The sequence below is a fragment of the Peromyscus leucopus genome, chromosome 9, assembly GCF_004664715.2.
Source record: "Peromyscus leucopus breed LL Stock chromosome 9, UCI_PerLeu_2.1, whole genome shotgun sequence".
Lineage (NCBI taxonomy): Eukaryota > Metazoa > Chordata > Mammalia > Rodentia > Cricetidae > Peromyscus > Peromyscus leucopus.
The window spans coordinates 52,958,905-52,984,167 of record NC_051070.1 but is presented as its reverse complement, the minus strand read 5'-3'; the positions used below and the strand labels follow the sequence as shown (position 1 = coordinate 52,984,167).

Genomic DNA, 25,263 nt, shown 5'->3' with positions numbered 1-25,263 from the left:
AAGAGCTGTATTTCCAGCACATGGGAAACAGAGGAAGACAGCAAGTTCTCGGCCAGCCTGGGCGGCACAGTGAGATCCTGTCTCAAACAAACAAGTAGAAGATTCATTGAGCTAACCACCACCCATGTCTCTTTCTTACTTTCTGCATGGGACAAAAATGGCAAACACATTTGAAATGACCAAGATTAACATTCAGCTGTATGTGATGATGCATGCCTGCAGGCCCAGCCCCTAGAGCAGGTGTTCTCAACCTGTGGGTCGAGACCCCTAGGGATGGAATGACCTCTTCACAGGGGTCTCCTATCAGACATCCTGCATTATGATTCATAACAGTAATAAAATTATAGCTGTGAAGTAGCAAATAATTTTATGCTGGGGGCGGGGTGCTCACTACAACATGAGGAACTGTATTAAAGGGGTGAAGCATTAGGAAGGCTGAGAATTGCTGCCCTAGAGGCTGAAGCAGGAAGGTCAGGAAGTCAAAGCCAGAGCGGGGTGTAGTGGGTATGCCTACAGCTTTGGAGGAGGCAGGTGGATCAGGAGTTCAAGATCACCCTCAGCTAGATATGGAGAAGTCTGGCCTGGGCTACACTAGATTCTGTCTTAAAAAAATAAAAGAAAGAACAAAAGAGTTTGAGAGCAGACTAAGCTACATATTGAAAACTTGTTTCCAAAAACCAAAAGGGATTCATGTTTCTCTGGATTTCTATTAATTACTTTAAATTTAGGTTTCCACCTCAGGGCTTGTGAGACTTGGAGTGTTCCCCTAGGAACTCCCTAATCGCTGTATAAATCTTAATTAATGACCTCTAGAAATAAATGATTTTGAACTCCTTCAATTTAAGGAAAGAATAAGGAGTCACTGTTTCTACTGCTCTGTAAAACTAACCTGGCTTCACTTTCTATTTATATGAACCCATGAAGAACTCTGTAGAAACTAGTAAAACAAGCATTTCTAATGATTTTTTTTAAAATGTGCATTGGTGTTTTGCGTGAGGGTGTTGGATCCCTTGGAACTAGAGTTACAGACAGTTGTGAGCTGCCATGTGGATGATGGGATTGAACCTGGGCCTGCTGAAAGAGCATCCAGAGTCCTTAATAGCTGAGCCATCTCTGCAGTCCCGCAGACAAGTGTTTCTAAAGAGCTGCACAGTTGTTTTGTAGTGCATAGCCTGGGATTGATGTGGAAAGTACTACATACTGCACGGTGTATGCACACGTATGTGTGGGTGCAGGTGCACATATGCAGGTGTCTACACAGAAGCACCAGGAAGCCATTGTGTCTTTTTCCTATCGCTCTCCACTTGTGGCGGTTTGAATAAAAATGGCCCTCATAGGCCCATAGGGAGTGGCACTATCAGGAGGTGTGGCCTTGTTGGAGTAGGTGTGGTGTTGTTGGAGGAAGTGTGACTGGGGTGGACTTGGAGGTCTCAGATGCTCAAGCCAGGCCAGTGTGTCACAGTCTCTTCCTGCTATCTGCAGATTCAGATGTAGAACTCTCGGCTCCTTCTCCAGCACCATGTCTGCCCACATGCCGCCATGCTTCCCACCATGATGATAATGGACTAATCTCTGAACTGTAAGCCAGCCCCAATTAAATGTTTTCCTTTATAAGAGTTGCCGTGGTCATAGTGTCTCTTCACAGCAACAGAAACCCTGACTGAGACACCACTTTATTCCTTTGAGACAAGGTCTCTAACTGAACCTGGAGCTACACTGGCAGCCAGCAAGCTCCAGCAATCTCAGGATTTGAATTCGGGTCTTCCTGCATACACAGTAAGCACTCTTACTGACCCATCTCCCTAGTGCTTTTTGTTGTTGTTTAACTTTTCTTTAAAAAAAAAAAATTCCTGAGTACCAATATAGGTTCTTTTTTTAATTTAATTTTGAAATTGTATGTGTATCAGTGCTTTTCCCACATCCATGGATGTGTACCATGTGTGTGCCTGGTGCCCAAGAAGGCCCAAGGATGGTGTTAGATCCTTTGAAACTGGAATTATAATATGTTATAAACTGGGAGTCAAATTCCATCCCCTGCAAGGGCAGCAAATTCTCTAAATGCTGAGCCATCTCTCCAGCCTAATATTACTGTTTGCAGTTAGGGAACAAAGCACTGTTTCTTTAAGGCATCTTTATAAGCATGTATCTACACTTTGTTCTAATATATCCCCTTTATCCAGTTTACTTTTTATTTTGAGGCAGGATCTTCCTAAATTTCCTTGTCTGGCTTTGAATTTACCCTGTAGCCCAAGCAGGCCTTAAACTTCCAACCCTGATTGCCTTGGCCTCCCAAGTAGCTTGGATTATAAGTCTGCACCACCAGTCCATGTTAAAATATATATGGTGGAGCATGCCTTTAATCTCAATACTCGGGAGGCAGAGGCAGGCAGATCTCTGTGAGTTTGAGGCCAGCCTAGTCTACAGATTGAGTTCCAGGACAGCCAATGCTACACAAAGAAGAAACTTTGTCTTGAAAAACAAAGAAAAATAAAAAGAATTCTACATATATGTGTATTGTAATTAGAAAAACGTGTATGTGGTGTATATATGTGGGGAGTTGGGGGTCTCATGAGTCCTGGCATGAGTACAAAAGCCAGAAGAGGACACCATAATCTACCTTAGGTTTTAGAGATGGAGTCCATTAATGAACCTGGAGCTAGGCAGGCAGCCAGCAAGACCCACTGAACATGGGCCATGCCAGTAATTCCAGCACTTGGGAGACTGAGGTCAAATGTTAGTGAGTTTGAGGCCCACCTGGACTGTACACTGAAATCTTGTCTTTACAAAAAAGAAAGAAAGGCCAAGAGGTGGTGGTGCACGCCCTTAATTCCAGCACTCTGAAGGCAGAGGCAGAGGCAGGAGGATCTCTGTGAGTTCGAGGCCAGCCTGGGCTACAGAGTGAGTTCCAAGAAAGGCACAAAGCTACACAGAGAAAGCCTGTCTCGAAAAAACAAAAAAACAAAAAACAAGGAAGAAAGAAAACCAAACCTATTTAGACAATTCTAAGAAATGAAAAATTGAAGAAAGTTCTTCCAATTGGTAAACATATATTTGCAGGTTGATATTCCGGCTGTTGTTTCTGGGGTTATGTGAAAACCTTAGCGGCATGTTATCCACTGGTCTCCTGGGAGAAACCCATGTATTAGTTTGCTTTCTGTTGCTGAGATAAAACAGTGACCAAAAATAACTTGAAAAGCCAAGTGTGGTGGCTCATGTCTTTAATCCCAGCACTCCAGAGGCGGGCAGATCTCGATGAGGTGGAGACCAGCCTGGTCTACACAGTGAGTTCCTACACAGGCCAGCCACTGTCTGGAGGAGTTCCTTTGGCTTACAGGTTACAGTTCATCCTTGAAGGAAGCCAGGTCAAGAACTCAAGGCCAGAACTTGGAAGCAGAAGCGGAAGCGGAGACCATGGAGAAATGCTGCTTACTGGCTTGCCTCCCCAGGCCTGCTCTGCTACCCTTCTTATACAGGCCAGGTCCACAGGCCCAGAGATGGCACTGCCCATTGACAGTCTTAGTGTCAAGTTGACGAAACTAATCCATAGAACCCCTTCCCTTCATGGACTGTAGCCTGTCAACTTACTCCCCCAACAGTTCATTTTTATGTATCGCAGATATTTGTAAGAGCACAAAGCAGCTCTGCCATTTTGGCTTCAGAGGCTCAGGTGCTAACTCCCTCTTCCTGACATGCTCTGAGTCCCATCGACTTCACCAAGCCTGGCACGGCTCCTTTCCTCTGAGGACTGTTCCAGTTAGGGCAGCCCGGGCTTCTTGTACATCCTGACCTTAAGCCCACCAAGCTTCTACCTGTCCCACCTCTTGCTTCACTGGCCCTTTTAGCTCGAAACTTCTTCTTCTCTTAGACTTTCACAGAGCTACAACTCAAATGTCCTCTGTGCTGGGCCCTTCCCTGAGAGCCAGCGGGAGGACCCAAGTTTGAATCCCTAGCACCCAAGTAAAGTGTGCCTTGTAACCTCAGCATTGGGGGTGGGACAGGAGGGGGTCACTGGGATTGCTGGCTGCCAGCCCAGCTCCAGGCTCCAGGCTCAATAATGGACCCCATCTCAAGAAAATAAGGTAGACGGTGATGTTCTCTTTTGGCCTCTGTACTCATGCAGGGATTCATGATCCCCTAAACACACATACATACACCACACACACATACACCACATACACACACACACACACACACCCCAAAAAAAATCCCAAATAAACTATCATTCCTAGGAAAGAAAAATCTAAATACCAGTCCTTCACTATTCACTCATTTTCATAATAAGAAGGGCAAGAATCAGTCAACCAAAACCAAAACCAACCCCAAAGCATATACTACTTGGCCTTATGCTATAAACTGTGACCTGGGCCTTGTGTCTAGGACACCACAGACCACAGCTTCAAAGAGTCTGCTATGTGAACTGTAAGGTAGAGGGAGCAACCGAGAGGACAGGCATGATCAAAGCACATATTCTGCTGGGCGGTGGTGGCACACACCTTTAATTCCAGCACTCGGGAGGCAGAGACAGGCAGATATCTGTGAGTTCGAGGCCAGCCTGGTCTACAGAGGAAGATCCAGGACAGGCACCAAAACTACACAGAAAAACTCTGTCTCGAAAAACAAAAACAAACAAACAAAAGCACATATTCAATGCATGTATCTGAATGTCTCAGCGAAATCCACTACTTTGTACAATGAGTAGAGACTAATAAAAAAGACAGTTGCAGGGCACTTGAAAGAATCTCCTGTTTGGGGAAGACATGATGAAAAAATTTTTTTTCTTCCCTATTAGCATCTATAATTCACTAATTATATATTACACGCGCACACACACACACACACACACGCATGCACACCAGTCAAACTCACTATGTCCCTAAGGCTAGGCCTTAAATTGCTGATCCTCCTGCCTCCACCCCTCAAGTGTTGCAATGCTGGAATTACAGACCTGGACTCCATATCCCACCAGAAAAAATACATATTTTAAGAGAAAACACCTCATTTACAATGACTTCAGCAGAAGATTTGTCAGGGGCCTCCACTGAGACGACCTCATGCGTTTGTGAAAACTCAGGTGGACCCGGTTTATTTGTTCAAAACCTTAGTGTTTGGAGTATCTATGAGCAAACCACAGGTACAGAAGTAAACCCCAGAGCCCAGCAGAAGAAGTACTTCTTGGCTTATGATTACCAGGGTCAGAGAACTTCTAGTTACCCCTTAACTGTAATTGATGCGACAACCATCCTGGCCGCCTACCTGCTGCCAGGGTCAAAGACTGCTGTTATCCCAGAGGACTAGTCTGTTGATTCACTTCCTTTCAAAGGAACCGTGGAAACCAATTGGTGAGAAAGAGGTAAGAAGAGGCTGTGATGTTGAAAACACATGGATCTCTGATAAGCCTTTGCATCTTTCCCAACTGCTGCTGTTTTTCCAAATATATATAAAATTATGATTTCCTTAGGCTTAATTTTTTTTAGGGTTGGCTAGGGGATGGAGAGTGTACTCTCTTGAAAAAGACCTGAGTTCAGTTTCCAGCAGCTCACAACCAGCTCCAACTCCAAGCGATCTGATGCCCTCTTGTGGCCTCTGCGAGCACCTGCATCCACATGCGCAATGCCCACCTCCCACATACACATAATTAAAAATAAAAGTCTTCTAAAATTACTTAAAATTTTATGTGTATGCATGAGTAAAAACACTTGCCTGTATGTATGTGCAGCATGTATGTGCAGCATGTATGTGCCTGGTGCCTAGTGCCTGCAAAATCCAGAAGAGGGTGTCAGATCCCTTGAAAATGGAATTGACTGTGAACCACCTCATGGATACTGGGAAACAAACCTGGATCCTAACCAGGGTGCCCCAGATTGTTATTTATTTAGAGGTGAGGGGGGCACTCACATACACCATAAGCACTTTTGTAGAGGTCAGAGGATAACACACAGGGGTTGGTTCTCTCTTTCCATCATGTGGGTGCCAGGGCCTGGCTCAGGTCATCAGGTGTGGAGGCATGCCCTTTACCTCGAGTCATCTCACTGGCCCATACATACACACATGCACACACACACACACACACACACACACAGACACACACACACACACACACACACACACACTTTTAAAGCTGTCTGTAAGACACGGATTGTAATTTGATGTATTCCAGAAGAATGAAGACATTGACTTTCAATGGGTATTGTATAGGTAAACCATCAGTCTTCAGGAGTATGTGTATCCCCATGCGAGACCACAAAGTGCACATGCTCTTTAAAATAGGCATTTGTTTTTCTAATGTTATGACCTGTGTCCACATGGAGCATCTTTGCCATTTCTCAGAATGGATTTTGCTCAAATCAGACCTGGGTACCACTGACTAGAAACGCAGCAGTGAGGAGGGAAGCCTAACGACTTACTTCCGCAGACATGTCCAGTTTTAGTGCATTTCAGCCCCTCCCCCAACGGGCTTAGCTGGCTAAGAGTATTACAAAGAGATGTCAGCGGTGACCGTTCTAATCATCTTAAAGGCCTGTTTACTCCGGGGCCCATTGTCTCCGGTGCCATAATTTCACCTCTTTTAAGTAAGTTTCTACATGAACGTGGGCCAGATGAGGAGACAGCAATGCCATCCCTCAGAAACCAAACCCAGCCTAGGAAAGTGGTAAGAGCACGTGGAGGAAGAGTCCCAGAGAAGGGATCGATGCCAGGGCTGCGGCCCACATCCTTTGTGACACCACCAGCACACGTGCTGAAAATGAATGCAAATTAAAAGACCAACGGGAGGGGCTGGAGAGATGGCTCAGTGGTCAAGGGTCCTGGAGGGTCTCCCGAAAGACCCAGGTTTGATGCCCAGCACAACTGTTGGTGGCCCACAACCCTTTGCTACTCGGGTCCCAGGGGATCTGATGATCGATCCTCAGGCACTGGGCATGCAGGAGGTACATAACATGTACATGCAGACATAACACCCATTCACACACACACAAATAAAGACCAATATGATCTGTGGATGCTCTCCCAGGATAGGTGGCTTTGCAGAGCTATTCTAAGCTTGGGGGGGGGGGGCAGGGATACTGTTTTGCCTCAGGCTGGGGCTTAGAGCAAGTCTACTACTGCATCCCAGCACCACCAGAATAAATCTTAATGGGCTCTTGCTGAAATCTTAAGGTGGCGGGATACTATTAGAGGGTTCCATTTGTTAATGAGCCGACTCTGATACTCGGGATACTGCTAGTAACTGCTGACAATTCACTGTAAGATCTTAAAAAGCAATTTTTAAAATGTTTATTTTGTGTGCACTGGTGTTTTACCTGCACGTATGTCTGTGTGAGGGTGTAAGATCTCTTGGAACTGCAGTTACAGACATTATGAGCTGTCGTGTGGGTACTGGGAACTGGACCCGGGTCCTCTGGAAGAGCAGTCAGTGTTCTTAACCCCTGAGCCATCTCTCCAGCCCTATCACACTATAAGATTTATTCCTCAGCAAACTATAATGAGATCTCTGGGTAACCATTAGCATACGAGTCCCCTGGAAGTGTCTCACCCAGTAAGAGCTAAACCAGAATGGTGTGACATTTAAACACCACTTCAAGAACCTACACAGAGTAATTATCCATAAAAACAGCCCCTCATTTTTCAAAAAGGGGCAAGATGGCTCAGTGGGTAAGGTTGTTTGTCATCAAGCCTGATGACTTGAGTTTGATCCCCAAAAACCGCATAGTAGGAGAGAACTAATACCTGTACACACACCCTGGAATGCATGAGCATGCCTACTCAAACACACATGCACACAATAAACGTGACGAAAAATAAAGGAAAAGTAACATAGAGTTCTATACAGAACTCTATACATACAGTCTTTACTCTTTCCAAGGCCTCATCCACAGCTACGTCCTTTGTTCCTGAGTTACACACTTGACCCAAAGTGAATCATTTTAAAAAGAAGTGTATTATGGGACATACGAAGTCCCTTCTAAATTCCCATATGCAAAATATAAGCCAGACCCGGCAAAAACCCTTTGTAAATCAGCAACACACGATCGCCACCTTGTGTCAGGGATTCTTCATTACACCCCAGATCCTCAGGCCAAAGACCACACTTGGGACTCTTACCAATTCTTACAGAATATAGCTTTATTTATAGAATCTTACAAATAAAACACTTACAGTCCACATGACATAAGTTATTTTATTTTCTAATTCTTCTCATAACACCTGAGTTATTTTAAAAAATACTGTGATGGAACTGTAAAGGGAACTATGAATAAAATCCTCTTTCTTTTTGCAAAAAAATCACCCAGCTTATCTGCATCTCTTTGGAAGAGGGTTCACTAAAGCTGGATCCTAGGCGACCCAAACAGAGAACTCGTTTAAAACCCAGGGTGAAGGGTTACTGAAGAATGCTCCCCTGCTGACACCAGACACCAGACACTAAATATTGGGGTTAGGGGGGGTGACAAAGGTGAGGTCAGGGATGAGGTGCGAAGTGACAGGACCCTGTCCCTGGCTAAGGGCTCCTCTGTGTGACAAGTACTTTCCCTGCTAGTGTTAGCAGGGGGCAGGAAGCTACAGGCAATAAGGCCAGAGGGGGAAAGTCTGCTAAACAACCTACCACCCCTTGGACTTCTAATATGTACAAATGCTTAAAACAGCAAGTTCAACATTTGACAGTCAGAAAGATTCAGTGGCCACAATTTCAACTCGCTGGGCAAATCTGCTGCCAACAGCCACAGATAATCAGATGGACCGGAGCACCCCACCCCCTGAAGAATGAGGCTCCAGGATTTCCCTTTAAAGGCAGCTGTCTGCACAAGAAAGTTCTCGAGTTCCTGTGAAGTGTGCATGGCAAGCACCCATCTCATGTTTAAAACTATTCTTAAGCTCTTCTAAAGCCACCGTCCTCCTTCAGCATGAAGGGGATTTAAGGAATAATAGCATCTAGAGGGGACTCTAAAATTAAATTCTAGTACACAAGAACGTGAACTAAGCAGAATCTTCCAATCTTTTTTGGGGGGGGTGTGGTGGTGCTGGGAATGAAATTCAGGGTGTCACACACACACTAGGCAAAAGCTCTACCGCCGAGCCACACCCTCAGCCCACACATAAAAGAGTACTAAGTTTTATGTTTTTAATCTTCATTTTGTCTGGCTGACACAGGAGCTCACTATGTAGCCCAGGCTGGCCTGCGACTGATTCTCTATGAAGCCCAGGTTGGTGCAAAACTTGAGCCTCCGACCAACTCTGCCTCCTGAGGGCTGAGATTACAGGTGTGAGCACCACACAGTGCTCAGTCTTAGAGTTTGAGTGTCTATCTCTGCTAGCTCCTGACGTGGTTGTCGGAAAAATAAAACAGAAAAGATAAAGACTCTTCAAACAGTGACAACGGTGAGGACGACGATGACGATGACATGAACTATTAGATTCTAACGTGGAAGGAATTGGTTCTTTGGTAAAACTGGACCCCAATCCTACCAGGACTTGGTCCTGACATTCAATCTAGAACCGTGATTGCTGAAGTTTCCTCTTCCTCCTGCCTCTCCTCAAACCCACCCAAGGCAAGAGAGGTAAGTGCGGGAGAGAAACTGAGCAAATCTCTGTGTCCGCGAGGTGTGTTGTCAGGGTTCCTGGTTGCAAGCATGTTTCCCCAAGAAGAATGGACACATATATACATACACATGTGTTCATATGTGTATGTATATATGTATATATATACGTATGTGTATGTGTATATATATGCTGTTTTTAATGGACAGTTTTCCTGGGTAAGAACAGAAAGACTCAGGTGTTGGCAATGAACCAGTACTGTCAGCCATGCAAACAATGGCCCCTGGGCTGTGACTGTGGGCACCACTAAGAAAGGCTCCGGGAGAGACTGGCTCCCCAAAGTGGCTAAGGAATCTGCGTTATCAATATGATAATAATATATGAATTCACTTAGTGAACCTGGAGATTAGCTCCCCTGGAAGCCAGAGTTCTGAGGAGGGGGCTCCACAGTGTCTGAGGCCGGCCTGTGGTGTGAAATGTCAAGCATAACCATCCGTTTTTCCGGAGCCAAAGAAAGCGAGTTACACTCAGTTCAATTCAGGCTTCAATCCTGTTGCCTGGGACCAGGGAGGAAGTGGTAGCTAGACAGTGTTGCCCCTTTAAAACTCACCGGCAGCAGTGACGTCCGCAGCCCTGACCTCAAGGTCTGACCTCAAGGTCCAGAGTTCCTTGGTATTCAACTATTATTTCTGCAATTAACAAGTCCTAAGTCTGGTCAGCACTGACCCCATTTCTGAATACCTTTGTCACAATAAGGCATAACAACTGTGTGCCGATTCTGCGTCAGGTTCACCTAGGCAGAAGGCTAGACCAGGGGAGATTAATTTGTGCAATTTCCCCACAAACATCTTAAATGTGCTCCTAGTGAGGCATCTAAAAAGTATCTAGAAAAGGAAGCCAAGAGGGTGTGTGTGTGTGTGAAAATCAGGGCGAAGTGGATTGATTTAGTGCAGACCTCTTGCCACTCTGGAGACTGTCCACAGTGGCTCACCTGGCTGCCTGTGTGACGCAGATGCTGCATACAACCAGCATCCAGCATCCTAGTGGGGGCCAGAGCGCACCAAGGAGACAGGACATCCACCACTAGTTCTACCTCCTTGTCACTCGAGGTGATCCCCTGCCTCAACTGCTCAGAATGCCAGTCTCTTTCAGAGATCAGTTAACTGAACAGACTGAAAAAAAACCAAACAAACCAGGATTCTTATCTTCTGTCCTTTCTCTGTAAAAACTCGAGAACCCATGTCAAGATGGACTGACCTGAGGTCCAGGGTACACACATTCAGAATCACAGGCCCCCAAAGCTGGAAACCACCCTGATATTTCTAACTAAACCATGACCATTGGCTTCATCTTTACATTGTAAAAGATTCAACATCTCTCGGTGCTTCCTCCGAGAGAAAGAGATAGACGAGGGTGACCAGAAGGAAAAGGGAGGTGTGTCCTACGTGAGGCATTTCAGTTCCAGAATCACACATGGAAAGGGTCGGGGAGACGGTTTGAGGCACTACCTAGAGATTCCCGGGGCAGGTTCTTCCTGGGACAGGATATTTTGAAACAGCTGACATCTGAATGCAGGCAGTCTGTGCCAGTGTGTAAAGAACTGCCTCCTCCATGATGCTTCATGGATGCTGAGTCCTCAGGCCGGGGACGTAAGGCCCAGAGTCTGATGCGAAATGCCACTGGCTCCCCGGGGGGCGGGGTCCTACCCAATCTGAATCTGCCCTGAGTACATCGTGAGGACCAGCATGATGGAGAAGCCGGTCAGGAGGCCAAGATTCTGGATGACAAAGGGGACCAGGAAGCTGTTCTTCCTCTCATCCTCTTGACAGACCTCGTTCATCTCTGGGAACTGAGAAAGGAGAGAAAAACGTGAGGGTTACAGTTTCCGTTATCATCTTACCAGCTGTGGTGATTGGGGCAGGTTATGGTTTGAATCCACCCCACCACCACCCTCCAGTTTCCGGTGGTGGTGTTTTGGAGGTTCTAGTGACTTCTCTAGAGGAAGTAAGTCATTGGGGGCATTATCTTTGGCCGTTCCCTGTAGCTCTCAACAATATGGCTGCCGGAACCGGGACCGGAACAGCGCCAACACCAATTGCCACATCAGCATGGATTGGAGGAAACCTCACAAGCCCCACACATAGATGAGGAGTTCTAGGAAATGACTACTCAGACTTCCCCAGGGATGAGCCCTCCAGTTGGATATCCAATACACATTATACATACAAGCAACATGAAATGGACTCAGCAGTTTGTGTTTGTGTGTACATAACATATATGTAATATATATATATATATATATATATATCAGTAATAATTAGAGAGAAAGAGGCTATGAATTTGAGAAGGAGCAGGGTGGGAGAAGGACACCACAGGAGGTTTGGAGGGAGAAGGGGCAAATGATGTAAATACAGCACTCATGAAATTCTCAAAGAATATTAAAACTTCAGAAGAGACAATGTTACCATTATTTGTGATAGACAGGTTATAAGTAATGTTCTTTCTCTTTCATTCTTTTCTTTTTGCCTACACATTACACCTTTTCTATCAAATTTTTAATAAGGACCCTGGACCGAGCACAATCAATTTTCTTTAATGACACGATAACAGAAGGACCAAAGTTCTCCCTTTTAAAGCCAATGATGGATGGGCTGGAGAGATGGCTCGGTGGTTAAGAGCACTGGCTGCTCTTCCAGAGGACCTGAGTTCAACTCCCAACAATTACATGGTGGCTCACAGCCATCTCTAGTGGGATTTGATGCCCTCTTCTGGTATAAAGGTGCACATGCAGCTAGAGCTGCATATACATAAAATATACATATGCATAAAATAAACAAACGTAACAACAAAAACCCCAACCAATGACTCACTGGGAGAGTAGGTTCCACCTGCATGCCTAGCACCCAGAGGCTAAGGCGAGGCTACAATGACTTCAAGGCCAGCCTGGGCTAAAAAGCGAGACTCTTGTCTCAAACACAAGAAACTCTAATGCTGCTTGAAACTGTTGATTCTATCATTTTAGATTTTTACAAGTGTGTTTGATGTGTATAGACATTTTGCTTGCACATATGTCTATGGACCACATTAGTGCTTGGGCCCTCGTAGGACAGAAGAGGTTAGATCCCCTGGAATTGTAGCCTCAGATGGTTCTACGCCACTACACGGGTGCTAAGAATCAAACCTGGGTTTTCTTCAAGAGTAACCAGCGCTCTTAACGGCGGAGCCGTCTCTCTGGCCCCAAATTGTTACATCTTAAACCAGCAAATCGTGTGGTATGTGAAAGAGACCTCAATGAAGCTGTTATTAAAAATAAAATAGGGGCTGGCAGGATGGCTCAGCGTGAAAGAGAATTTGCTGCCAAGACTGAGGACCTGGGTTCGACCTCAGGAACCCGTAAGATAAGGAAAACCAACCCCCACAAGCTGTTGCCCACAAGAACGAACTCACACCTACACAAAAATCAATGTAACAAGAATGAAAAAGCAACCGTTCTAACTTGTGCCCTGTCCCTCCGATTCAAGAGTCAATCATAAACCACGGCACACTTACCATATCAGCCAGAGCAATATACAAGAACATTCCTCCAGCCAGTGCAAAAATCCAGTTGGCAGAGAAATGACTTCCAGCCAGGATGCCAAAGGCCAGCCCCACATAGCAGCAGCAAGCAGAAAGGAAGTTGAAGAAGAGAGCCTGCTGGATGCTCATACCAGCATTGAGCAGGATAACGAAGTCTCCTACAACAGGGGCGAGAATGGGAAGGGAGTTGAGCCAGGACACGGAACACTAATGCTCCAACTACGGAGGAAGCGTGGGTTAGAATCCAGGCTCAAGGACGGTCCTGGGATGAAGGCACCTCCACCTTCCATCTCTGGCTATGACCTCCCGGCACAGGGGCCGGAAAGAACTCACAGGGTTTTGAAAGTCCAGAAATAACCAGCAGTGGCCTCATTGCTCCCCACCTAGAGGCTGGAAATAATTCACAGGCTCTTAAAAGGGAGGACCCACTAGCCACGGCCTCGTTTCTTTTTCGACTGACGGTTGAACTAAAAATAGCTCCCTTTCTTCTAACGGGTGGTACAAAACTGAGAGAGGGAGATGTTAGTCACAAGCCAATGCATGCCCAAGTTAGGACCCTGAGTTATCGCTGAGTCTTAGTCCTGGCTTCTCAGTCTTCCTCTGTGAAACTACATGCATCCTTAAGCTTTGTTTTTCATTCGCCTGCCACACTTGAGCTGACTCCCAGCTTCCGCAGGATGAAAAGGTCATATGAGATGATCATCTTCGCTGAGTACCAATAGCGTATGGCACCTGGTAAGCCCAACATTTGTTTGCTAATAATCCCCTTGAGGATTCTAAAAGGCGGGTGCAGTTATTAACCACACTACACAGGTGAAAAAATTAAGCCACAGTATATGGGGCTCATGGAATAAAATCTTCCTGTAAAAACCTTCACCATTCTAAGCTACGCCCTAGTCAACTGTTTTAATTTGGAAGTTGGTCGGAACACGGTTGAGGCGGAAGAGGGGAGAGGCAGCAGGGAGGAGACCCAGGAAGGGTGTCTCAGCCAACAACTGAGGCAGCTGGCCCAGAGGGATAGGGAACGTGCACTCACCCAGCTCGTGTGGGAATTCCTCACAGAGAATGGCCACCGACGTGCTGATGCCTTGGAAAACAGACACAGTGAAGGAGGCGCCAATAGCCAGGCCGTCGATGAAATTGTGGAGACCGTCGCTCAGGGTGATCATCCAGGCCAGGGTACCAATGTCAGAGTACCGGACCCCTTTGAGCCAGTAGCAAGCACTCTGGGATGCCTGCAGGTCCTATGGGAAAGCACATCTCAGTGGACTTGAGATTACAGGGTGGCTCCAGTAAGCCTGACTCAAAGAGGCCACGGCTTCCTGAAGGCTGCTCCCCCGGGAGCTGACGGCTGCTGACCTGCACAGACATCGAGCCTACGATGACCTTCTCGTCCACGCCGGGTGCCTTGCCATCCAGGTCACTGTTGCAGTGCTGGGGGATCATGTGATCCAGGTCCCCGTTCTGGAGCTTCTCCGTCACACCCTCCTCCTGGTCCTTCTTGGAAGGAAGAGTCTCAGAGGCAAAATGGTTATGCCCATGATGGTGCTGGAGAACCGAAAGGGGATTGGTGTTACTGACCAAAACCACCAGCCCAACGCAGTCCGTACCCGCTCAGAGGAAGCATGCTAAGGCCAGGGAGATCTCATTCCCACATCCAAGGAATCCAGCCGGCCACACACGGGGATGCGGGGAAACGGTTGTATCTGAAGACTTGGACATGAAGATAAGGACTTCCTATCAGACAAAGAAGTAGTCTCCCGATGTCACTGGATCCAGTGAGGTGACCACTACTCTCAGTACTTAAGATTCCTCCTTCAAGAGGGCCACTTCACTCAACTCTAGCAGGCAGTGACCCCATGCCAGGCACCGGAGGCCTCTTATGGGAGCTACACTAGCCAGCGCTGTTCCTGGGGCATGTCACCAAGCCTCTTTATTCTCCTCTATGCAGAGACTGCCAGGCTTGCCCTGCAAGTGCCTTCATGCACTGAGGCATTTCACTGACCCATGCCAGCATTTATTTATTTGTTTGTTTGTTTGTTTTTCAAGACAGGGTTTCTCTGTATAGTTTTGGTGCCTGTCCTGGATCTTGCTCTGTAGACAGCTGGCCTCGAACTCCGAGATCCACCTGGTGGCTACCTACCAGTGGTTTTTTTTTTTTTTTTTTTTTTTTTTTGAAGTTTAAGAGTTTTCCCCCAGCTATTCCATCACTACCCCAGGGTCTCACCTCATTTTTCTGCTTCAGGAGCATCTTCAGGATCTTCTCTGTAAAAAAGAAAAGGTAGAAGCCCCCAAACACCACCGCAGACTTGGAGACATAGTTGTCCTGAGGGTTGAAACCAAAAGCCTGTGGGCCCAGGAGAAGAGAGTGAGTGTAAGTAAACAGCCTTTCACCTCTCCCTGTCGCCTGCTTTACCAATCTCTCCGCTCTAGGAAAGAGGCAGCCCGGGGAGCTCTGCTGTCTGCACATTCTCTTGCCAGCAAAAAAACAAAACAAAAAAAACAAAAACAAAAACAAAACCTAATCTTGACATTCCCCGATGAGCCAGCACTCGCTGGGTGGGTTGGGTATTCTCTGCTGATACAAAAGCAGACCAGCTTTAGGATTTCCTGACCCTGGGGTTTGGAGCCAAGACCTTACGCGTGCTAAGGTCTACCGCTCTACCACTAAGCTACACCTCTGGCCTATATATCATGATACGAACCATACATATATGACATATACGATTTATTTATATGTATGTGTCTGGGTGTTTGCGAATGTGCGTGTGGGTGGCCATGAAGGGGGCATCAGGTCACCTGAGCCTGGGAGCTGCAGGCATCTGTGGAGCCATGTGGATGCTGGGAACCAAACTGGTCCTCTGAAAGAGCAGCAAGCATTCTTAACTGCTGAGCCATCTCTACAGCCTCGAGCTAGGGAAAAGACACTGCAGGTGGTTTCTACTTTTTTGTTTGTTTGTTATCAGTCTCTTTTGAGACAGGATTTCATTCCATAGCCCAGGCTAGCCTCAAACCCATGGCAATATCCTACTCAGCCTCCTAAGTGCTAGATTATAGGTGTGAGCTACCACACCTCGCTTGGCTTTCCTTCCTTTCTTCCTTCCTCTTTGACTAGGTCTCACTACAGAGACCATGCTGTCCCAGACTCAGACATCTGTCTGCCTCTACCTCCCCAGCCCTGGGGATTAGAGGCTGCTTTTCTCTTTTAATGAGAACACTGCCTTAGTTTCTGTCAGTATTTAGCCACACAGGCACTCAGTCATCAAATCCCACATTTAAAGGGAGGCCACTGGCGTTTATTTTTGCCTCATCTAGTGTCCCTGGTTGATCTGCCCATAAACACAATGGGAAGTGGTTTAGTGAGGATTGCTAAAAAGGGAAATCCATTCCTGCTCCATAGCAAGAATTGCAACATTTTCCTGACCACAGAACCTTGAAAGGACCACAAACCAAAAAATTGGGCTTCGTCCCTGCAGGCATCTATCTTGGGGTGGTTTAAAGCCGGTTCTGCAGTTTCTGCAGCTCCGGAGGATGAGGCAGGAGGATCCCGGAGCCCAGGAATCTAAGGCCAGCCTGCCTAACAAAGATTCCATCTCTTTAGAATATAATAAAAAATACGTTTGAAAAGAATGGAGTGAAGGTGGTATTTCTTTGAGTTCCTTCTGGAAACTTCACTTATTAAATAAGGAAAGGAGAAGAGAATTCATTGACACAGAAGACACGGGTAGCCAGAAACTAAATTCGGCTCCTGGTTTATGGTGCCAAGTGTCCAATGGCCTGTTTGTCTCTTCTCTACCGGAAAACAGGCTCACAGAAACTCCATTCCCAGAACTCAGGTGGCTGAGGCAGGAAGACAGAGCATTCGAGATCATGGAGTGAGATTGCCTCAAAAAATAAACTTCAGCCAGGCGGTGGTGATGCACGCCTTTAGTCCCAGCACTCGGGAGGCAGAGGCAGGCAGATCTCTGAGTTCGAAGCCAGCCTGGTCTACAGAGTGAGTTCCAGGACAGTCAGGGCTACTCAGAGAAACCCTGTCTCAGGGTTGGGGATTTAGCTCAGTGGTAGAGCGCTTGCCTAGCAAGTGCAAGGCTCCGGGTTCGGTCCTCAGCTCTGGAAAAAAAAAAAAAGAAAAGAAAAGAAACACTGTCTCAAAACATTTTAAAAAACTAATTAATTAATTAATTAATTAGATTAAATAAATAAAAAGACCTCCAACTCTCTCTGGGACATGACAGAGGCAGAATCTGATCCTACTGAAGGGGAACCCCAAAGTCCTTTGGGTGTTTAAAGTACCACACTTAGTCACAGCCCTCTAGCAGCATCTTCTAAGAAACCTGGAGGGCAAATGCTAAAGAAGTCCCACATTCAGGTGAGCTCTCCTGGAGAAGAGGTGCACCCTGGGGGAAAAAAATGTGAAGGAAAAGAGCCAGGAGGTGAGGTGGGACTCAAGAGCACGGGACTCAGACTCGTGGGCCCTGGGCTTGGGGCAGTGGCCTCCCGTGCAGGTCAGACTCTGTGGGTAAAGATGACTAGGTAGATAGGTATCACAGCTGCTCCACTGGGAACACAAACCAATACTGTGGAAAACAGTGTTCTCAGAAGCATGTGCAAACCGTCTCTTGCCTTTGCTCAGGCCTGTCAGACCACCTACAAAGAAATGCCTTGTGCTCAATCATAATTAGCAGCTCTGCTGAAGGCATCTCACTAAGTCAGATGGAATGTCTCTGAAGCTGACTACTGAGGCTTGAAAACATCGGCTCCCTCCTCTTCTGTGAAAGATCATCCACACGAAGGTGCCACAGACATGCTGTTTCCTTTGGATGTCCTCTGCCCTCAAGCTCCCTACCAAAGAGAACTGGGTTTCTACTGAGGCCCGTGGATTCTGTTGTGGTTTTTGTTTCTCTGAATTGAAGTCTCCACACTTGAGAGTCAGAGCTACATTAGCTTCTTTTTCTTTTTCTTTTTTATTAAAAAAAAAAGTGTGTGTGTATGTATATATGTATATATATATTTTATGTGTATGAGTGTTTTGTCTGCATGCACCACAAGTGTGCCTGGTGCCTGCAGAGGCCAGAAGAGGGCATCCAATCCCCTGGAACTGGAGTTAAGAGTTTGTAAGCTCTGTGTGGGTGCTGAGACTCAAACCAGGGCAGGTCTTAACCACTGAGCCATCTCTCCAGTCCCAAGACACTGGCCTTTCACTTAACAGCCCCAGCACTTTGGAGGCACTCGTGTGCCTTTGAGGTCAATCTTACTGTTTGCCATTTTGTACAAAGAACAGAGAGGTGAATGGCTGGTCCAGGGTGTAAAATCTGGAGATAGAAAAGATGGGGTTTCAACCCAGCTCTTTAACCTCTCCTAGCTCCTGCCTTGGTCCTAGCTTTTCCAAACGGAAAGCACCTTGGGAGCTGGTCCCTACGCCTTCCATGCGAACGGAGGGGCCTCCCCCTGTGCTGACTGTCCCCTAGCAGACAGGGGGGGTGCTTTGGGGGCGAGTGCTGCAGCTTGCCATACCTCGGGGATGAGCTGGAAGAGGGCGTTGGAGTAGAGGGTTCCAATCGCCAAGGCTATGAAGTAGAGCAGCAGCCTCTTGTAAAAAGTCTTCTTCATGAAGGGCACCACGCTGGCCCCCATGAGGGAGCAGAGGGAGATGACGGTAACGCAGAGGAGACCGTACCCCCATACTGCCAGCCCACCCAGGACAGGGAGCAAGGCAACCACCGTTAGGGAAAGGAGGTGGAGAGGAGAGTTGTGGGTATTAACGAAGGAACCCGAAAAGAAAAGCCAGAGACAAGTAGGGAGGGAGAGAGAAACAGGAAACTTGTTAGTGATTCGAGTCTGATGCAATTTCTTCAATCATTGCAGGAGGGTATGAGGAGGAATTTGAGGTGGCCTTGGAACCCTGTGACTACTGTCCCTGCTCCTGAGGTGGCCGGGTCATACCCGCCAGCTGGTGTGACTGGCAAACAGGGCGGGAGGCGGCCTCATCACACACACACACTGCGTGCCCAGGACCAGCACAGACTGTGAACTCAAGGTCTTTTACCAGGGCACGAGGGCAAATGGGAAGAAGATGTTTGGGGTGTCGCTGGCTTTGCCTCTGCATACTGAAGCCACGTCGCGGAGGCACACGTGACGCTGCCCACGGATGGGGTGGTCTGGGGAAGGTGTAACAAAGTCACGTGCAGGGCGGGACAGGTAAGGCTCGGTGCCCATCAGGTGTGGCTTCTGAACAGTTGTGTCTGTCTGTTCCTATGTGCTCTGGGAGGGACCCGGTGTAGAAAGCGGAGTTCCAAGGCCAACCCATCATTGAAATCTATTTCAAAGGCATTTTCCAAAGGTGACACATTCTGGGTTGTGAGCTCAGCCCTCAGGAGGAGGCAGCACAAAACCGTACCAGGATGGCAACCCTCGTGCGACCCGAAGGGCGCAACCCGGACAGTGGCAGTAGTGCCGGCCGAGCGGGCAATGAATCGTGTCATTTCAAATCCTTAAAAACAATTAGTAAATTCAATGGCTGGAGCTGAAAAAAAATAGCCCAAGATGAGGTCTCCCACGAGAAGAACTTCCTAGGTCCACGTCAAGTTTTGAAACTGTTAAGGGAGCTGACCTTAATTCAGTGCTTCCCTCGTGTAGAAGGAGGAGGTGGGTGGGGCGTGACACCTCATAGGGAAGCTTTCCTGGGTCAGTCTCTCGGTTGAGGAGAGCTGGGAAGCCAATGACATGAGGTTTTATGAACGCCTTCACGCCACCAAAGGGGTCAACCAGGTAGCTACATACTAGTTCTCCAAGAGTAGCACGTGACTGGGCTGAAAAAGGGCAGACTGTCAACTTGGGTCTCATTTTTGCAGCTCCTCAGTGATGACAATTAACAAAACAAAATTACTGGACATTTAAAAACAGTGGGTGAGTTACCAGGAAGTCAGACCTGTCAGGGAAAGATCAAGATGCAAGGTACCAACGATTGAGCTTCCCTCTCGTGTATCGAATTTGTTTTGGTGGGAACAACATATTTGCTAAGTTGCCCAAAAGCTGTGATCCTCCTGCCTCAGATTTCCAAGTGCTGCCACAGCTGCCTTGATTAAAAATCGGGGCTCACGCTTTTGAGGCCAGTTCTCCACACGGCCGCTGTAACCCCCCCTTCCTCCCGCCTCATTTCTCGTGGACGATCAAATGGAGTCCACACATGAGCAACCCCACGATTTCCCTTAGGATACAGGGCCTGCCTTGGACACCGCCCCCCACGAACTGCAACTTTCCTTTGGATGCCTATAAATGGGGGTTCTGGTGTGCAGCCAAAGGAGATTCCCCAAGAGGGGGGCACAAATGTTAAGAACCTTGCATCTGATGTCACCCCGAAGAGGCCAGAGGCCAACCTGAGTGAGCAGAGGAAGGAGAGAAGGTATTGGACCCCCTGATAGGAACGGCAGATTCATTGTCTGGGGCGGCAGTTATTGGGAGCCTTAGAGCATAGAGGGAGGATGTCAGCCAGAGGAGGGCTCGGCTGGGGCGGCCCGGGAAAGGTGAACGCGCGTCTGTTCTACTGCACCTCTGGGATGAGCTGGAAGAGTGCGTTAGAGAGCAGCGTTCCAATGGACAGGGCGATGAAGTAAGTGAGCACACGGCTGAAAAACGCTTTCTCCGTGCACGGCAGGACCAGGACTCCCAGGAGAGAGGCCAGGTTAATCAGTGAGACACTGAGGAACCCAAAGCCCCACACTGCGGAGGAACAAGAAACAGACGAGGGCCTCCATTACTGAGGGCGGGCGCTTCTGCTGCTGAGCGTGATCTAGGCACATAGAGGTCCAGCAGCCCCTCAGGAAATGTTGGGTGACTCCATCTCTCGCTAGGGAAGCCTCAGAAAAACAATGTCAAGGTTCCTCTTTTAGAGGAAGAGACTCAACATGGAGGGGTGAATACCATGGCTTAGACAGCACATGTACTTATGACGGCAACACGTTAGGTCTGGTAGCTCTTGCTGGCTATATAGGACTTCTGAAAGGCACCCAAGGACTCAGACAGGGTGAATCCACTCTAGCTAGAGGGGCGGTACTAGGAGGTGGGGATAATGAAGTAGCCAAGGGAGGTCATAAAGGTTGGTACTCTTACAGTGTAATGAAAACAAAGAGTTTAAAAAAAAACAAACAAACATATTCACATGCTGGCCAGGGCCCAATGCCCTGTGCTCACCAGCCAGCCCACCCAGGGTCTGGTGATGAACTGGTGGAACAGTCTGGTGCACGTGTCAATTATCCAAATCTACCCTCACTCCGCTCCCCCTCTCTTCCTTACTTACCTTCAACGGCACTAGGCTTCCCCTCCTCTGTCTGCTCGTTTTCCTCGTTCTCCTGGTTTTCTGAGGTGCAAGCCCTGGAATCCAACTGCTGGAGAATGGTGGGGCAGAACTCGCGAAACTCACTCATCCCGATCTGAGACCGCTCACTGAAATTGTGGGCAGCAAAGAGGTCTCCCGAGCTAAAGCACTGAAACCAGAGGAAGAGGCGGGAGGGCTCTTAGAACCTAAAAGTCGCGCTGGGCCCTCTGAGGAATAAAGAGAAAAAAACGGACGCGGCCAAACTGCAGAGACTCTGGAGATGCATCTCCAGGGACAGAGGAGTCAGGAATCCCTGCACTTGAAAAGGTCAGCCACCAACATGCTTAGTACACGCAGCTGAAAATGGACGCAGGAAGGAGGTTTGGGGACATTCAGATCCCCAGGGGGACCTTCATTAACCTCAGCTACTTGGGTGGCTGAGGCCGGAGAACTGCAGCTTCAAAGGATGTCTGGGCGACAAAGCAAATTCAAAGCCGGCCTGAGCAGCTCAGCAAGACCCTCGCTCTAAGCGAAGAGAGAATACAATCAAAAGAGGTCGGGGGATGTAATTCAGGCATGGCGTGTCTGCCCGGCGTACGCCTGGAAGGTCCAGGTCCAGTCCTACTGGGAGCGGGGTGGCAGTGGAAGACACGCTCCCAATCACGTGACCAGGGTGTGCGTTCAGAAAAAACTGGATTCTATCTGCAAACCTGATGTCAAAATCTGGCTGCAGGTTACAACAGCTCAGGAGATTATTCTGCTAAAATGCAAATTCTAGAAACTTCTGCTGGAGTATGGACGTGTGCTGGCTAGCAGTCACAGGCCCCCGCCGTGACCTTGGGGAAGTCTTGTACATCATGGGAAATTGAACTTGAGAGTCTCCCCACGCCCTCTCTCTGTGCATCCGTGCGTGCGTGCACGTGATGTGCACACGTATTCAAGAGGCCGGGAGAGGACGCGGGGTGTCCTATCCTTCTAGTCTCCCTACTTTACTCCCTCGAGACAGTGTCTCTCATTGAACCTGGAGCTAGGCTGGCAGCCAGCGGAAAAGAGCACTGCCATGACAGATATTTCACCTGGGTGCTGGGCATTCAAACTCGGGTCCTCAAGCTTTCAAAGCAGGGGCTCTTACTACTGAAACACGTCCTGAGCCCACACTACCGTTTTACTAATTGCTCTTTATTCACATAAACCACAGTCCTGTGCTTTTATCAGGGTCTACCCATGAGAGCCAGCCCTCTGGGAATGCCTGCAATACAGGTTTTTAGACCAATAAAGTCTAAGTCCTGCACTCTGTTGACCCCAGAATACTGCTGCAGACCCTAAGGCCCATGTCCAAGTCCCCGACGGCAGGCCTGCCTCTTAACCCACTGCCCACGTGGCACCCTCGGCCTCCTCGGTGATGCTGACACTGGTCACACTTGAGCAGCTCTGCGTGCATGCTACACGGTGCCCTGTCCACTTTCTCCTTTCAAGCCCCAGCCTCTTCATCCTTCTGGGTGTGGCTTCAGCATGCCTCCGGCCCAAACCCTCAACTATGCTGGCACCCTCACTTCTCACAGACGAACCCCGTAATTACAGCGCGGCCCACAAAATGTGGTACTCTGCTTTCATTCCCGCTAGATGAGCTCCTCCCTAAACCATGGTAGGCAGGTCCTCTGCAGAAGCAGCCAGCGCTCTTAACCACTGAGCTCCCTGACGGTGACTTGTGTTTCTCCACTTCCCACAATGCTCTGGGAGGAGCAGAACAGAAGATTAGGACTTTGCTGGCTGACTCCTACTGGGCTGCCACCAATAGCCCCTGATTCCAAGTAGCTGTGATAATACGAAAGAACACAAAGCCAAGCGCTAGAAGGCCCGAGTTTTAGCCAAAACTAGAGCCGAGATGAGTAAAAATCTGAGTCTCAGCCCCTATCCCAGGAACCCTTATGAAGCCACTTCCCAGAAAAACAATCCCTCTTGCATCTGAGGCGCATCTGGCGTGGTGTGTGAATAGCAAACTCTACTGCCTGCGCTGTCCTGGGAGCCATGGTTTGCGAGCGGTGAGTGACCCAGGCGCGGCAGGAAACTAACAGGCAGGTAGGTGGTCAGGAGGCCTCACTGGACCTGCAGAATGTGTCGATCCCAACAAAGGTGGGAGCTGACCGCCACCGAGGCCTACCCGACAGAGAGGAGCCTTACCGTGGAGAGGTTCCTGTGTCCTTCCCTGGGCTGGGTAGCATTATCCCGGCCTACTCCCACATCCAGGTGGTTGAGCAAGGCCTTCAGCTGTGGCAGGGTAAGGCTGTCATTCTCCCCATAGCGGTTCATGAGATTTTCCAGGAAAGAGGTGGCGCTGAGGGCTGGCATGGCAGCGGAGGAGGCGTGAGTCTGGGGGACCGTCCTCCATATACCAAACAGCACCAAGAGGAGGCAGCCAGGGAGGGCTGGGTGCAGGGGCTTCATGGTGACCAAGTACACCTAGAAGAACACAAAGCCAGGTGAGGGCAAGGTCTCTATCTCTTCCCCCAACACCCAAGTGACTGCCAACTCACCACCCCCGTGCCAAGGACCAGGGTCCCCTTCCCTCAGACTCTGAGTAGGACAAGCATCTAAGTGTGACGTAGTCTCCCTCTCCGCCTGCTCCACCTGGCTTTGGCAAAATCCTTTTGAAGGGGTAAAACGACAAGAAAAGGGACATGTGCCTCCCAGCATGGAGGAGGAAGGGGCAGGAGGATTAGGAGGAGTTCAAGGCCAGTTTCAGCTACACCGTGAGCTTGGACTATAGAGGAACCTGTTCCCCCAAAAGGGAGATGTAGGGATGGAGAGCTTTCTTTCTTCAGGTGCCCAAACTCCTGTAAGAAACCCTGATAAAACTGAGTCCACACACACACACACACACACCCCAAATGGAGAAAGGGGACTAGTTGGGAAGAGAAAGGGATTCAGTGGGAATGAGACAAGAGAGGGTCCTAGAGAGTGAATAAGATCAGAATGCATTATATACACATATAAAAATGTCATAATGAAACCCATTACTGTGCGTAATTGCGTACAGTAATGGGTTTCATTATGCTAATAAAAATATTGTGCTAATAAAAATTTATTATTATTTTAGGTGTTTGGGTATTCTGGCTGCATCTCTGCCTGTGTACCATGTGCATACCTTGGTGTCTCCAGAGACCAGAGGAGGGCATCATGTCCCCTGGCACTAGAGTTATGGACAGTTGTGAGCCACCATGTGGGTGCTGGGTCCTGTGTAAGAGAAGCCAGTGTTCTTAACCACCGAGCTGTCTCTCCAGCCCCTAATAAAAAGTTTCAAAAGGAAGAAAAACAGCCAGGTGGTGATGGCACATGCCTTTAATCCCAACACTCAAGAGGGAGAGGAAGGCAGATCTCTATGAGTTTGAGGCCAACCTGGTCTACAAAGTGAGTTCCAGGACAGACAGGGCTACACAGAGAAACCCTTCTCAAAAAACAAAACAAAGACCCAACAGCAAAAACCTAAAAGAAAAAAACAGAAAAAAAGAAAACAGAAGAAACGCTTATCATCTCTGTCTAATATTGAGAACACATATTCGAAAGCCCAAGCTGGGGGCGGCAGCACATCCCTACAATCCCAGCACTCAGCAGGCCAAGACAGGCCAGTCACAAGTCCGGGCTACACAGTGAAACGTCATTAAGACCGTGCAGCAAACTTAGAAGCTCTAGGTGCAGAAAATTTCCTAAGTGAAAAAAAAAAAAAAAAAAAAGCCCTGGTTCTATGTCCAGAACTGCAAAATACAACACAAAGACTTCGTGTTCAGGGACCAAATCACAGAATTTATCTCTTTCTAGAATTTACGTATTTCAGACTTCCAGAA

The 25,263-nt window shown here is 48.0% G+C and overlaps 1 protein-coding gene across 7 annotated transcripts in view; it reads right to left on the bottom strand.

Moving 5' to 3' along the window:
• Positions 1-10,713: 10,713 nt before the first annotated feature.
• Positions 10,714-25,263, bottom strand: part of Slc39a14 (solute carrier family 39 member 14) — a 46,290-nt gene continuing 31,740 nt past the window's right edge. For 5 of the 7 annotated variants that reach the window (XM_028877594.2, XM_028877592.2, XM_037208409.1 and 2 more), the window contains 8 exons: positions 23,603-23,881; positions 21,404-21,590; positions 20,657-20,826; positions 15,335-15,454; positions 14,467-14,655; positions 14,144-14,351; positions 13,081-13,265; positions 10,714-11,380 (listed from right to left, as the gene is read on the bottom strand). In XM_028877594.2, coding sequence (XP_028733427.1) covers positions 11,234-11,380; positions 13,081-13,265; positions 14,144-14,351; positions 14,467-14,655; positions 15,335-15,454; positions 20,657-20,826; positions 21,404-21,590; positions 23,603-23,866 — 1,470 coding nt within the window. In that variant the 5' untranslated portion in view covers positions 23,867-23,881 and the 3' untranslated portion in view covers positions 10,714-11,233. Of the gene's footprint in view, positions 11,381-13,080; positions 13,266-14,143; positions 14,352-14,466; positions 14,656-15,334; positions 15,455-18,621; positions 18,792-20,656; positions 20,827-21,403; positions 21,591-23,602; positions 23,882-25,263 lie in introns of all 7 variants that reach the window. The other 2 variants (XM_028877593.2, XM_037208412.1) reach the window with 1 other exon arrangement.